This window comes from Drosophila persimilis, unplaced genomic scaffold (assembly GCF_003286085.1).
Source record: "Drosophila persimilis strain 14011-0111.01,24,50 unplaced genomic scaffold, DperRS2 tig00000174-arrow-arrow-pilon, whole genome shotgun sequence".
NCBI classification, from domain to species: domain Eukaryota; kingdom Metazoa; phylum Arthropoda; class Insecta; order Diptera; family Drosophilidae; genus Drosophila; species Drosophila persimilis.
Window position 1 is genome coordinate 29,985 of NW_020825296.1, and position 15,017 is coordinate 45,001.

General features: G+C 36.7%; 1 protein-coding gene across 1 annotated transcript in view; it reads left to right on the plus strand.

The window, feature by feature from the left end:
* LOC6603325 (Down syndrome cell adhesion molecule-like protein Dscam2) overlaps window positions 1-13,055 on the plus strand; it is a 32,881-nt gene extending 19,826 nt beyond the window's left edge. The window contains exons 7-15 of the mRNA XM_026988077.1: window positions 3,704-3,823; window positions 3,882-4,073; window positions 4,144-4,611; window positions 9,969-10,189; window positions 10,364-11,495; window positions 11,558-11,836; window positions 11,887-12,065; window positions 12,125-12,383; window positions 12,445-13,055. Coding sequence (XP_026843878.1) covers window positions 3,704-3,823; window positions 3,882-4,073; window positions 4,144-4,611; window positions 9,969-10,189; window positions 10,364-11,495; window positions 11,558-11,836; window positions 11,887-12,065; window positions 12,125-12,383; window positions 12,445-13,055 — 3,461 coding nt within the window. The remainder of the gene's footprint in view (window positions 1-3,703; window positions 3,824-3,881; window positions 4,074-4,143; window positions 4,612-9,968; window positions 10,190-10,363; window positions 11,496-11,557; window positions 11,837-11,886; window positions 12,066-12,124; window positions 12,384-12,444) is intronic.
* The last annotated feature ends 1,962 nt before the right edge of the window (window positions 13,056-15,017 follow it).

Genomic DNA, 15,017 nt, shown 5'->3' on the forward strand with positions numbered 1-15,017 from the left:
GAATTGATAGGCAATAAAACAATGGTATAAAATTTACACTCGGGCTTCGCCCGAACAGTAATGTTTACTCTGCACAAAAGTACACAAAGTCCACAGTAGAAATTCACCTAATATGTATATGCATATAAATAATAAAAAAGACCATAGGAATTATCTAGCACATTTTTTTGAAATATATTGAAATATCATCTACATTTCCTTATTGTAGGAAGAGTAGGTCTCATACATGAATACATACTTATATAAATTACAAATTAATAACTCCAAAATCCGCGTTTCGGTGAATTTGCGCACTTCCATAAATTGGCATTCTCCTCGCCTATATCCAAATTGATGGGTTTATAACAGAAATGTATTGCCTGTCATTTAATTTTTTAATCGTTACCATACAATGGCTATACTGAAATAATATCAAGCTAAATTTGACGTTTTCTACCATGTTAAATGTTTCTTTTTTCGGGTATGTTGCAAATTGTAAGTATGGTCATAAGATCTTTTCAGCCTGGGCTTAACAAGCTTTTTGTCTAGAGCAAAGTACAAAATCACTATCGCACAGTGTTATTATTATAAAGTTCTTGGGATATTTATTGGTGGTAATAACTATTTTTAAGCTATATTAATAATGCCACTTAAGAAAATTAAGGAAATAAAATGCAAATTTTAGAGTTTGAGTGTGTGAGCTTGAATTTTGGAATACTCAAAGAACAAAATGTCTTTTAATTGTTGTTCTTTTGCTGTTCGTAAGGAAAAAAATAAAGAAAGAAACGAAATCAATGTGTCAATAAACGGCTATGCCATTTCATTCATTTCTTTTTGTGCACTGTTTCATTCTAACTCATACCACTGAATTCTGAATTCTATGAAGCTGGCACTCACTTAATAAAATTTAATTTGAATGAATTATAGTGGACTTGGTTGTGAGTGAAGCCACGGAGATCTGCATAGTATGTACATATCAAAATTTAATTTTTTCACTCAAAAATAAAACTCAATACAGGTATAATGAAAATATTATAGGGCGCTCAGAAAAGATTGATACATACAATTGCTAAGGGTTTAATTAAGCCATTTTTAAAATGATTCAATTAACACTAATGTCAGGGCAGAAAAGGAACACACATTTAAATAAAAATATAAACCACTTAAAAAACAAGACTCCGACCAATAAAAGGGATGAAGGTCAAGTATGAAATGTCAAATGTATGGTCCTCCACTTTATTTAATGATCCCCGAAAAGGGAGATACTGTGTGCCCCTTCCCATAAGCCTCTTGTAGCTATATGAGGGGATACATTTGTACAATAAAATCAGTGACTAACCAGACTCCAGCCAGACTTCACGTCTTGAACCAAAAAACCTGCGTTCTTTTTCTGCACTTTATAAAACTTTAGTGAATCAAACGTATTGGGCGAACTGAGTATCGCATATCAATAAAACCAAGCTGTAACCAGAGGACTACGTCGCATTTTGATTACATTCTGATCAGTAGGTATTTATTTTCCAATGCGCTATTTGAAGTTTCTCCCTAGCATTGTCACTGTTCATTTTGTCAGTAACACCAACATAAATCGAATTGAACAACTCGTTAAGGAGAGAACATGTATTTGTGTTCTGTAGAACCTTTGAGTTTTGAGATCGGTTCAACTTGTATGTCATTAAGTCATAGATATTATTTATATCATAAATATCATTTACACGAATGGTCGTTAGGGGCAACTAATAAACTAAACTTAAATTTTAGCTTAAGCACTTGTTTAATTTAATGGGTATGTCATTAAATAGGTATGTCCTGTCGCAATTAGTAAGGATATGTATCAATCTCTTATTAGCTCCAAATTGGTTTTTTGTATTCCACTTCGAGTTTAATGTATATTTGATGAAAAAATAAAACATTATGTGTCATTATTATTGACTATTATTATTATTATTTATTGGTCAGACATAATTATTATGGACATTGGGTCAATATGCATAGATTATCTTTAGAGTCTATTGGCATTTTTATGTAAGCTGTACGGGTCTTTTTGAGTATGATTTTTTCTGTTAAAAACATAATATTTAACAACATTATGTTTAGTAAAATATGGCAGTTTTAAATAAGGCATAGGTTATATTTATTTGAATTAGGTAAAAAGCACTTCGCACTTCGCACTATGCACATGCATCCCAACACTCAAACGGACTCGAAAGGTAAAATGTTATAGCACTAAGGTTTTAAGAATACAATTCTAGTACATATAAACGTATATTGCGCATTTTTTCCACTTGGTTTTTTATTATTGTCAAATTAAAACTGCAAATAGTTTAAAAGTAAATAAATATATGCTGTCTTACCATCTGTCAATTTGGTTTGTAACTAAACCAATTTAAAGGTTTTACAGTAAAGTATCTTTCGATCTTTCGTCTTGGTGTCCTTATATTCTTTAATATCCGATACGGTATAATGTTTTCTGTCTGGACGCAGTTTATAACGCGGTGGAAAGGAATTGGACAAGGAGACATAATCATGGAAATAATAATGGCATACTCCGATGCACAAGTTGTCAACAGATTTCAACCCACTAGTTGAAAATCGATGAAACTTTTTACAGACTTTAAACGAGCATATGCACATTGTACATATACAAATCGATCTAAAAATAAGAGAGAACATTTATTTAAATGATTATTGTTTATTGAATTAATATCGTTATTAATATTATTATATTAAATCTTGTAAATTTGAAATCTTGGGTATTCTTGGTATTCTGGCCGTGATAGAGGCTCTGTCATAGTAATTGGTCTCACGGATCCTGCCAGGCAACCGAGCCAATCGTCTAGGAGGTTATTTACATGGCACTTCCGTATTTGTAATTCTTCAGCTCAGAGAACATTTCCAAGACCCGGCATAGGCCGTAATTCTACTCCATACGCTCAGCTCACTGGGTCGGTCAGTTTTAATTTCTTAATTTTCCAGCGTGCCTGCATTATTGTGCAGAACATAAAATAATTTAAAGCGCTGACATGAATATGCATGACGAATAATAAATATACAGGCTGTATACTATAGGTTTGATAATACATTTTTGTATATTGTTAACGACCATTGGTCGAAAAATTATCCTTCCTTTGGGAACTCCAAGCAATTAGGCTAACTCACTTCCATCGGTCCTCTTACATTTTGAGATAATAACTGGTCTTCATCGAGTATATAAATGCATAAAATAAAATGAAATTTAGAGTACATACTATAATAAACTATAATTATAACTGAATTAATTAAATAACAACCATAATTTCGTTTCCGACCTAATAAAACATGTTTTCCTAGACTAAAACGTTCTGATTCGATTGTATTAAGCATTTTTTTGTACATATAAAATAATTCTTGAGTTCTATATAAAAACTGAAAAAAGTATATAATATCAGTATAATATCAATTTTAAAGTAACTTACATCGAGCTATGTATATAATAATTTACACATATTTAAGCAATAGCCACTTGTAGTCTGATTATTCGAGTATATTGATCTATCTTTATTACTTGAGTTTCAAATTGTATGGTAAGTTGAATAGTTTTGTATATTTATTGTTTGTGCATGAATTTCGAACATTTGTATGTATTCATAAATGTACTTACCATAGGTAAAAATGACAAATGTGCAAGAAAATACATTTAATAGGACCATTATATACGTTTGCTAATAAAGATATTTTTATTTAGTACCTCCTAGATGGGTCTTAAAACCTACTGACCAAGATGCAATACTTGGTAATTTAGTAATAATGTCATGTACTGCTGATGGGTTTCCCGAGCCTACAGTTCAATGGAAGCAATCTATCGGTAAGAAAGTTGCGGTTTGTCTAGAACATTATGAGCACATGAGTATTATTAAATATAGGAGACTCTGGGGAGTATCGCGAACTGAATTATGGAGTTAGCAATGGAAACTCACACTCTGTTATAGAGACTCACGCCAATGGTTCGCTTATTATATCAAAGGTCGGACGAGAGCACGAGGGCCACTATTTATGTCAGGCAAACAATGGAATTGGGGTTGGACTAAGTACTTTAATAAAATTGACCATTCATGGTAAGATATGAAACATTTTTTATTTAATATGCTAATATTACTTTAATTGTAAAACTGATTTTCTATACAGTGGGTCCTTCGGTAACAGTTTCTAAAAAAATGTTTACCATACGACGCGGTGAACGTGTAACGATAGCATGTGAAGCAACTGGAGATCGGCCGTTGGAAATGTCTTGGAGAGCCAAAGCTAATAAAATTGATCCTGCTTATGAAATACGATATCACATCAAAAACTCGCCTTTAGCTTATGGAGTTTTATCTGAACTGACAATATTACACACAGCTCTTACTGATAGAGGAGAATATTCATGCATTGCCAACAACGCATACGGTCATGATAGATCTGTCGTACATTTGCAGGTCCAAGAACCTCCAACTTTTCCGGTCAACTTACACGTTATGGATTTGGGAAGCCGTTCTGTGACATTGGCGTGGTCGCCAAATGATCAGGATTCAGTAATTTTAGGTGGCGGTGGAGGAAACAATCGAGACTCTCAACCAATATCAAATTACATATTACAATATAAGAAATCAGGAGGTATGTATCGTAGTTTACCAATTTTACTTATCTATTACAATAGGCTTAGCACATAAAAGAAGGAAAGGAATACTGTTTTCTTTTTATTACCGAATATTACATTAATTCCAAGAGGAATACTTTACTCGGGAAAATGTACATAAGGTCCAAAAGAAAGCTGTCTGTCTGAATCTGGAACGGATGGATGCAAAATCGTATATCCTAGTATCATGTGCAATATGCATGAAGAAGATAAAAAAGGAGATTGTTGAACTACCGAGCTTTTTATACCCGATACTCAAAATGAGTATTGGGGTATATTAGATTTGTGGTAAAAGTGGATGTGTGTAACGTCCAGAAGGAATCGTTTCCGACCCTATAAAGTATATATATTCTTGATCAGAATCAATAGCCGAGTCGATTGAGCCATGTCTGTCTGTCCGTCTGTCCGTCCCCTTCAGCGCCTAGTGCTCAAAGACTATAAGAGCTAGAGCAACGATGTTTTGGATCCAGACTTCTGTGATATGTCACTGCTACAAGAATATTTCAAAACTTTGCCCCGCCCACTTCCGCCCCCACAAAGAGCGAAAATCTGTGGCATCCACAATTTCGACGATACGAGAAAACTAAAAACTAAAAACTAAAAATCGTCGATGACTGTATCTTCTAGAGTGCAAAATCTGAAGCAGATCGTATAATTATTATAGCCAGAATCACGAAAACAATTTCATTCTTTCTCGCTCTGTCTCTCTCTAACACACAGGTTTCATGGTCGGTTTTGCCAATTGCAAAATATGAGTTCAAGGATCTCAGATCCCATAAGAGCTAGCTAGCAACCAAATTTGGTATCCACACTCCTGTGATATCGGACCTTGACCGTTTTATGTCAAGCTTTCGCCACAACCCCTTCCGCCCCCGCAAAGGACGAAAATCTGAGGCATCCACAAATCTCAGAGACTATTAAGGCTAGAGTAACCAAATTTGGTACACACACTCCTTTAAGATGTCACTATAAAACGTATATCTCAAAATTTCGCCCCACCCCCTTCCGCCCCCACAAAGACGAAAATCTGTTGCATCCACAATATTGCAGATTCGAGAAAACTAAAAACGCAGAATCATAGATAATGACCATATCTATCAGATTGCTGAATCTGGATCAGATCAGATCATTTTTATAGCCAAAAGGAACAAATCAATTTGCACTGGCTACGCAGCGCCCGACGTCACGCTCAGACTGATTTTCTGTCTCTCTCGCACGCATTCTTTGTCGTGTCGTTTAATATTAGCGGCGTGTGCCGGAGGAGAGCCATACTGACTTAGTATCGGGTATAACTGTAGAGTTGCGGTGTCCGCAGCAACTCACAACGTTCCCCCTCGTTTAATATGGTACTTTGCAATATATTTATTAAAAACTCAAGTTGTTTCTGATAAATATAAGTACTTTTATGTATAAGTATGTATTATGCGATGCACCGACGAAAGTATAGCGAAATTATGTAGCGAGATAACGAGAGCTCGAGTTATGTAAGTGTTTGTATAGACATTTAAAAGATAGACAGATCGCGAGAGCGAAAGCGAAAAAAAGAAAGGCGCGAGATTAAGACACGAGATGTCTATGATCTATGATCAACCCTGTCCGCAATATTTCCTTCTGCCTTCAAAGTATTGCAATTAAAGGAGGATTTAACCATAACTGAACACTAATTTTACCACTTTAATCGGGTATTCCACTATCTATCAGACCCTGTTCATAATTTTGTCACACTTGAACAGGACACTTTAACAAACAAAATATTCGAAGTTTTAAAACAGAAGCATTTCTTAAATATTAATTAATTGGAATACATCAGACAGAAAAAATTGTCATAGTTTAATAGCAACATTTTTGTTCTAAAACTTGCGAAATTTATTTTTACATGCCATGGCTGCATCTTTCAAGAGGCGATGCAATTACTGCAGCATCAAGTGGCCCGTCTGCAACCAGCAGAAGGCTTATACGCGAGCATGCAGGAAAGATAGCTTTAAGACTAATATTCGAACTGCATGCATTCAAAATACAAATACCAAATTGATCACTCCTGATCAAGTTGTGCATAACAATCACACCAAGAATTTTTCTACGGTTAACTAAGGATGGGAGGTTTACTAATAGCAGTCTACTAGAGTAAGATGGGAGTCTCACACCCTCATTCCAGTCAAGGCCCCGCAGAGCAAAGATTAAAAAGTTTTTCTGGACTGATTCTATACGGTCCTGGTGTGCTGTGTACTGAGGTCACCATACACAAATTCCTTTGGCCACCTCTTTATAAACCCAACCACGCCCATAGCCAAGTTCATCCATCAGTGTAATTCTCTCAAGAGAACCACCAAATAGGGTATAGGTAGCCACGAGGAGCAAGAACGATGAAATGTCTTTACTTTGCTTTTTGATGCATTAAGGTGTAACAAGTTTGCACATGATTCTCAAGAGAGAATGAAATGAATTATCCTTATACTGGACACAGAGTTTACCATCATCCGCATACAGAAGTATTCGAGAGTATGTTAATACCGAAGGAAAGTCATTAATAAAGAGTGTGAAGAGTAATGGGCCTAGATGGCTGCAACCTTGACTGGTGAAGAGAGGGAGTTTTGAAGAGGACTCTTTGAGACCTCGAACAAATTTAGCTAGAAATCCATCTCAGGAGGTTGCGCGGAAACCCTAAAAGGTCATGTTTATGCACTAAAACGGAATGGTTTTCAGAGTCGAATGCTTTACTAAAGTCGGTGTAAATAACATCCGTCTGTAAGTTAACTCGAAAGCCTTTAATAATGAAAGAGGTAAACTCTAGAAAGCTCGCGGTTGTTGATCGCCGCCTTATAAATCCATGTTGAGTTGGAGATATAAGTGACTTGTAGATATGTTGCAAGTGCGGAGTTAAAACATCCTCAAACATTTTGGTCATTAGTCATTTTGTCATTAGTCTTTATCCCATGGGCACCCCTTTTGAGTCACAGGTAGACGCCACCCATGTCCCTCTGCCTCCTTAATGATCTGGAGGATCGGTGTCTTTATCCATCCGTGTGAATCCGCGTGGACTAGTTTTCATTACTCCGATCGATGACATGGTCAGATTCCGCCACATTAGAGGTGTGAGAACTGGGGACCAGAGAGAGTACTGCTCTTCCCCGTGCCTGCCGATGCACTATGGTCCAGAATTCGTTTTTTTTGGCATAAAGTCGAAATTTTTATGTGAATGGATTACGTTTTTTCTTGCAAATTCTCAAAGTTAATTCATCATACATATTAAAAATGAAAAAAAAAAAATTATTTAGCTTCCCTGAAGATTTTGGCGAGCTTTTGAAAGTGAACAATCGATCAACTGATTGTGGGAAAAAAATTGGCGCCAAATTACTTGTTTACATTTTTACGTGGCGATCGAGTAAATTTGCTCAAATAAATTCGGCTAAAAATGGAAAATGAAGATAAAGGTATGTAGTATCTAATGTATTTAGTTATTTTATGTGTAGTCTCAAGATTTAAGTGTTGTGCAATGGCCAATTTATGTGTATTTTTGTAGAAAATTTAACTGCGTCCCCTGTGTTTCGTAGAATATAACAAATGAACTGAGTTCTGCTGAGAAAAACTAACTATGTGAGTTTGTACCTACAAATGTTGCAATTGACTGGAAAGTAACAACTTTGGCCCGTTTTGGCCCCTTTTCTTTAAATTTGTTAATATTCAGGAAAGTTCGAGTTTTTGCATAGCGATCTCATCGATATTTGGCGCAACAACAATCGACAAAAAAAATCTGTCTCACATTGGATTTACAGTAAAATCAATAACAACCATTTGGAAAATGAAAAAAAAGAGAAATAGATAAAAAAATCAGTAATTTTGAATCCTTCATTAAAAGAAACCTTCTGAAGTGCAACAAAATGATGGAACGGTTTATGACCACCCATGCTAAATGGCTTCTAAAATAACAATTATTGTTGATGAAAATTGAAAGACACCAAAGAAAATCTTAATCGCAATTTCGTGTAACTATTATATAAATTCGGAAAAATTTCGTTCTTTTTGTGAGAGTACTTTTTGCTTATATATGCAAACATATCCGTGGTACCCAATGTCTCCTACGATTCATAAAGTATTAGTCCACGGTTTTCAAATAAACAATTCGACGTTGGTTCCACTTGGATGTTTAGGAGAAAATGCTTCAGAGGCACGGAATAAAATGTACAAAAAAGACAGATTATCACATGCAAGAAAAAATAGTCGGGTAAATACTATGACTGACATTTTTTATAGAGCGATAGATTCCTCGGATCCATTACTATCGAGTGTCTGTTTAAAGGAGAGGGAAAGGAAAAACAAGAAAAAGCCTCTTTCCAAAGAAGTATTAAGCCTTCTGGAGTTGCCATCTACCGAAAGCAAAGATTCATGTGAATACGAAAATGACTCGCAATCTGATTCTGATTCTGATTATAATATATACGACATAGAACTAGAAGAAGAAGATGAGGTCATTTAAGAAAAAAATTAGTGTGTAATAAATTTCCAAAGTTTATATATAAATATAGATAATTTGAAATAAGATTTTATGTATAATGATTTAACAACAAAATGTAATAAATTTGAAGTATGTAATTTAAACTTCCGACTTTATGCAAAAAAAAAACAAGAACAAGTACAAGTATACAAGTATATGTACAAAATTTAAAAGCTCTAGCTTTAATTTCGAGCTCTGTGTTAAACAAATCTGAGGTGCTCTGGGGAAGGGGGTCGATGGCGTGGTCGAATCTAAAACAAAAAAAAAACGAAATTTTATAAAAATACTCAAAATAATTGTGCAAAGTTTCAAGGCTCTAGCTTTAAAACTAGACTTTATGCCAAAAAAAACGACTTCTGGACCATCGCGATGGTAGCAGTCATGGTTCACCAACTTTCTGTGAATTTATTTGTTCACCATTAAATACATTTATTCAATATTTAAGCATAGTACTCAGATCAGTCAGCTGTTTTTGACGGATGGTGGATGGCGGATGGTGCCAGAGTGAATTCGACTTTCACATCTGTCAAAAAATCCCACCATTTCCCCGGGATGGGCTCAGTGTGCAGAGCCTATTAGGCTATACAAAATTTTTTTGCATATTAACAGATAAAGGATATATTTGTATATGCACTTTGGTTTCTAGGACTAAACGCACACTTATAAAAAGTGCAATAAAAACAAAACTTTTTAAGAAACTTTTTTTGTAATACAGCAATTAGATTAGGTCTTATTTACAGCAGAAGAATAAAATCAAATAGCGGGTATTTTATGGTGGGCACGTTAATTACAGCGCATTTACTTCTTTCTTAAACTGCATATTCTTCTATTCCCATTATTTAGATGTTTGGCATGAACAAAATAACCAAAAACTTATACCTGGGGATAGAACTACTGCACAATTAGGATCACTTAAGCCAGCACAGTCATATCACATTCGCCTATATGCAGAAAATCATTTAGGTACCAGTGCTCCAAGTGATGTTTTATTCTTTCAAACGGACTCGGAAGTACCATCTGCACCTCCCCAAGATGTAACTGCAGAACCTTTGGGAGCGCAACAGGTAATTTACTCAAGCAAGGTTCAAGTGCACACCCTAAAGCAAGTCAAGCTAATATTCAAAATTCTCTTATCAGGAAAAGGTCATTTATTTTCTGATTGTCAGAAGCTCTTTTGTGTTCGGAATGGTTATCATTGAATATTAAAATGGCCTTTTTTTCTTCTTAATTAATTTCAGCTATTGATAACTTGGCGGGCACCTGTGCGGGATACCTGGAATGGAGAGTTGTTAGGTTACACCATTACATATCAAAAACATAACTCCCCAAATAGGGTAAAAAATAATACGAAAGTTAGTAGCTTAAGAACAGAAGGTATAAATGACTTCCGCTTAATCGAATTGGAAAAGTATACGCAATATGCAATCACTATATCAGCCTATAATGTGAAGGGTGATGGGCCCCCAAGCGAAGTGGCATTAGGTCATACCTTAGAAGACGCCCCTTCGGCAAGCCCGCAATCCGTATCATGTATTGCTCTAACTGCACAAAATATTCAAATATCTTGGCAGTCGCCACCCAAGGAATTATGCCATGGAATTATTCAAGGATACAAGATATTCTATGAACCAGTATATTTCGAAAACGAGTACAACGGACGAGAAACTAAGATTACATCAGCTCAGAGCACTGTACTTCATGGCCTCCATCCTTTTACAAATTACAGCGTTCAGGTTTTGGCTTTTACTCGTGCTGGTGAAGGTAATTTAAGTCCTGCTGTATCGTGTACTACTGAGGAGGCAGTTCCTGATGCACCAGAACGTGTAAAATCGATTGTGAGTACTGAATCGTCAGTAATTATTAGCTGGCTTCCACCACGACGTCCTAATGGGTTGATAACTAAATATAATGTATTCATAAGAGTACTTGAAAAGGGACAGGAATTAAAAATTCTAAAGGAAGTTCTTCCAGCTCATAATCGCCATTTCGAAGCTAAAGACTTAAATATGAGAGAAGTATATGAGGCTTGGGTGACAGCATCCACGAGAGTGGGCCAAGGTCCCAGCACACCAGTTATTAAACTCGTACCCAATACACTAGTACCAGCAGCTATAATTTCATTTAGTCAGACACTGAGTGTTAGTTGGAGAGCCGATATTAAATTGACATGCGTTTTTGTTGGTAACCCAAAAGCGACGGCAGAGTGGAAGGTTTTAAACACTCGTTTAAAAAAACATATCCGCATGGAAGTAAACAATGACAATACATTGAGTCTCCGGAACATTCAACGGCCCAACGAAGGAAATTACTCCTGTGTTGTGAGAAACCCGATTGGTTCTGACCATATTACATATCAGCTATTTGTACAAGGTAAATGTGTCCAATAATCACTATTAACATAATATTAAAAACTATTTTTAAATCTTTAATAGTGCCGCCTTCAGCTCCAATAGTCTCCGTAAATTCGGTTCACAAAAACTCAGTATCTTTACAATGGAGAGTAGAAGACATTGGTGGTGCGCCGTTAAAAGGTTTCACATTAACTTTCAGACGCGAGCCGGCCGAGTGGGAGGAACTACAATTGGATCGCCGTATTAACTCCTATGTATTAGAGAACCTTCAATGCGGAACTAGATATCAATTCACAATCAACACATATAATACAATTGGCACGAGTCCTTCTAGCGAAGTGGAATCAGTAAAAACTAAAGGTACGATTCGGATAAAATTAGTTAGTTTATTTTAATGCTTTCTTTAACAGGTGATAAACCGTCTGCGCCGCCGACTCAGAGTTTTATTCGTTTGAATACAACATCGATTACATTGGATTTATCTTCGTGGCAAGATGGGGGGTGCCCCATACTGTATTTCAGTATAGAATTCAAGCTGCATGAGTCTTCTACTGAATGGATAATAGTTTCTAACAAAATTGAAACAAATGTATGTATAAAACACAAATTTTTATGATGATAAAATTAAATTGAATTTTCTACCATTAGGCAAGATACAATATAGGTGACTTAGACCCCGGAACTGCATATAACTTACGAATGACTGCCCACAACAATGCCGGGTCCACTCACAAGGAGTTTTATTTTAAAACATTAGACTTTGTAGAGATTAAAAATGAATTGGGTCGTGTAGAGCTGCCCAGCGTCCAGACAGTATTCACCGATGCTCATCTTTTAGCTGTAATTGTGTCATCCATTTTTGGAACTATTCTCGCATTGATTGGAGCTTTAATATGCTTTAAAAATTGTTCGTAGTGTTATGTTTAATCAATTCACCAGATAAATACTTACTTAATACATTTTTTTAGATCCTCGCAATGGATTTGCTAGTAACGAGATTTCACTGAGGTCCCCTAGAGGCACAGGAGGCAAGGTTGTTCAACCCCGAGAACACTTTTATGGTACGGTACGAAAATCTTGCCAACAATCTCCCCCTGAATCTGTTATCGGACTCGAGCGCATACCAGAATACTCAGAAGATATATACCCTTACGCAACATTTCATTTACCAGAGCATGAAAACCAATCGGGGAACATCCCAATAAGTCATACAGGAAAATCAGTGAATTATGACTCTCGATTAGCAGTTGATAGTACCTTATGCAGCTCTGGGACAAAAGTTAAAAGATCAGCTTCAACCAGTGTAAGCGGCACCAACACTAACGCAAACATCGAAGGTTGTGATGAATATAAGCACTTGAATACTGAAAAGAGACAAAAGCGTCGTTCAAATGTAATAAAGTCTGAGTCAGAAGAGTATGACAGTTTGAATAGCGACAGTGAGCTAAGTGGCGAGCGCGTCAAAGAAGATAGTCGATGTTCTCGCGAAGCATCAGGCGGTGAGGATAGTGGATTTACAGGTAATATATTTTTACTAATTACTAATACTAATAAACAATACATTCAAATTTACAACTGATATTTTTTACCCTTTCACAAGGTAAAATTATTTGTACTATCTTAATTAGAACCGAAAACTAATACGTTCTATCAAAGACTATACAATACCAAGATGTTGCATGAGCGACCAAAAAGCTGTTCTATGGCGGGTCCTAACATTAGAACCCAAAAGGCACGAGGGAGCGGGCGGGGTTTCAATTCCCTTTTCGCCTGTACTTTGTCTCTACCGCGACCCCGCTGCCCATCGGTTTCGTTCAGCAATTCTGGACTCTCGAGCCTCAGCACCGTCGAAGCGGTGGTCGCGGATCGCCGATGCTTTGGAGCGGCACAGTGGGAAAATTCGATTGGAAAATTCTCTATTAGATGCGTACATTAAATTTATCTAAAGCACTCATACAATTTTTTTACTATTTCGGCTGAGTCCCCACTGTGCCGCGCCAAAGACATCAGCGACCACGCTGCCCTATGGTTTCGGCACGCAGACGATTCATATTTTGTTTTTGTATTCTTTCTCTCGAGACACACCGACTCGACGCTGACCGAGGCATTGACGAAGCCGAGTAGCATTTCGGAGGCGAAGGTAGCGTAAAAGAGAATTGAAGTAATAGCCCCGCGCGCCCGTACCATGAAGCGTCAAACGAAAATTGAAAACATCTTGGTATTGTATAGTCTTTGGTTCTATCGACGTTCCGTCTATTTGTATGAAAACTAATCATCATCTAGACGATTCTGACCATGAAAAGTACCAAGGGAAAATGAATTATTCTCTTATCTTCAGGTCTATAAAATTATGGAAGGCAATTTATGGCAGTAATATGGTTATTTCAAAAAAATCTATAATGCTATAAACTTATTTCTTCATCGGCTTTAAATAGATAAATCTAGAAACAACGTAGGAATACATAGCCACTTTAGACAAGACACTTTAGTCGAGTCGATTCAGCCATGTCTGTCTGTCCGTCCTTATAAGCGCCTAGTGCTCAAGGACTATAAGAGCTAGAGCAACGACATTTTATATCCAGACTTCTGTGATATGTCATTGTTACAAGTATATTTCAAAACTTCTCCCCGCCTACTTCCCCCCCCACAAAGGGCGAAAATCTGTGGCACCCACAATTTCAAAGATTCGAGAAAACAGAAAACGCAGAATCGTAGAAGATGACTATATCTTCTAGAGTGCAAAATCTGAACCAGATCGTATAATTATTACAGCCAGAATCACGAAAACAATTTCACTCTTTCTCGCTCTGTCTCACTCTAACACACAGGTTTCATGGTCGGTTTCATGGCCAATTGCAAAATATGAGTTCAAGGATCTCAGAACCCATAAGAGCTAGCTAGCAACCAAATTTGGTATCCACACTCCTGTGATATCGGACCTTGACCGTTTTATGTCAAGCTTTCGCCACAACCCCTTCCGCCCCCGCAAAGGACGAAAATCTGAGGCATCCACAAATCTCAGAGACTATTAAGGCTAGAGTAACCAAATTTGGTACACAAACTCCTTTAAGATGTCACTATAAAACGTATATCTCAAAATTTCGCCCCACCCCCTTCCGCCCCCACAAAGGACGAAAATCTGTTGCATCCACAATATTGCAGATTTGAGAAAACTAAAAACGCAGAATCATAGATAATGACCATATCTATTAGATTGCTGAATCTGGATCAGATCAGATAATTTTTATAGCCAAAAGGAACAAATCAATTTGCAGTGGCTACGCAGCGCCCGACGTCACGCTCAGACTGATTTTCTGTCTCTCTCGCACGCACTCGTTGTCGTGTCGTTTAATATTAGCAACGCCTGCCGGAGGAGAGCTATACTGACTAAGTATCGGGTATAAATGTAGAGTCGCAGTCGCAGCAGCAACTCACAACGTTCCCCCTCGTTTAAACTGGAATCGAACTGGTATGCAATAACGCGTTGACGAAGGCCAAATGATTTTTTGATCAGTTTTTGAAATAAGTTGGAGGGGTACGT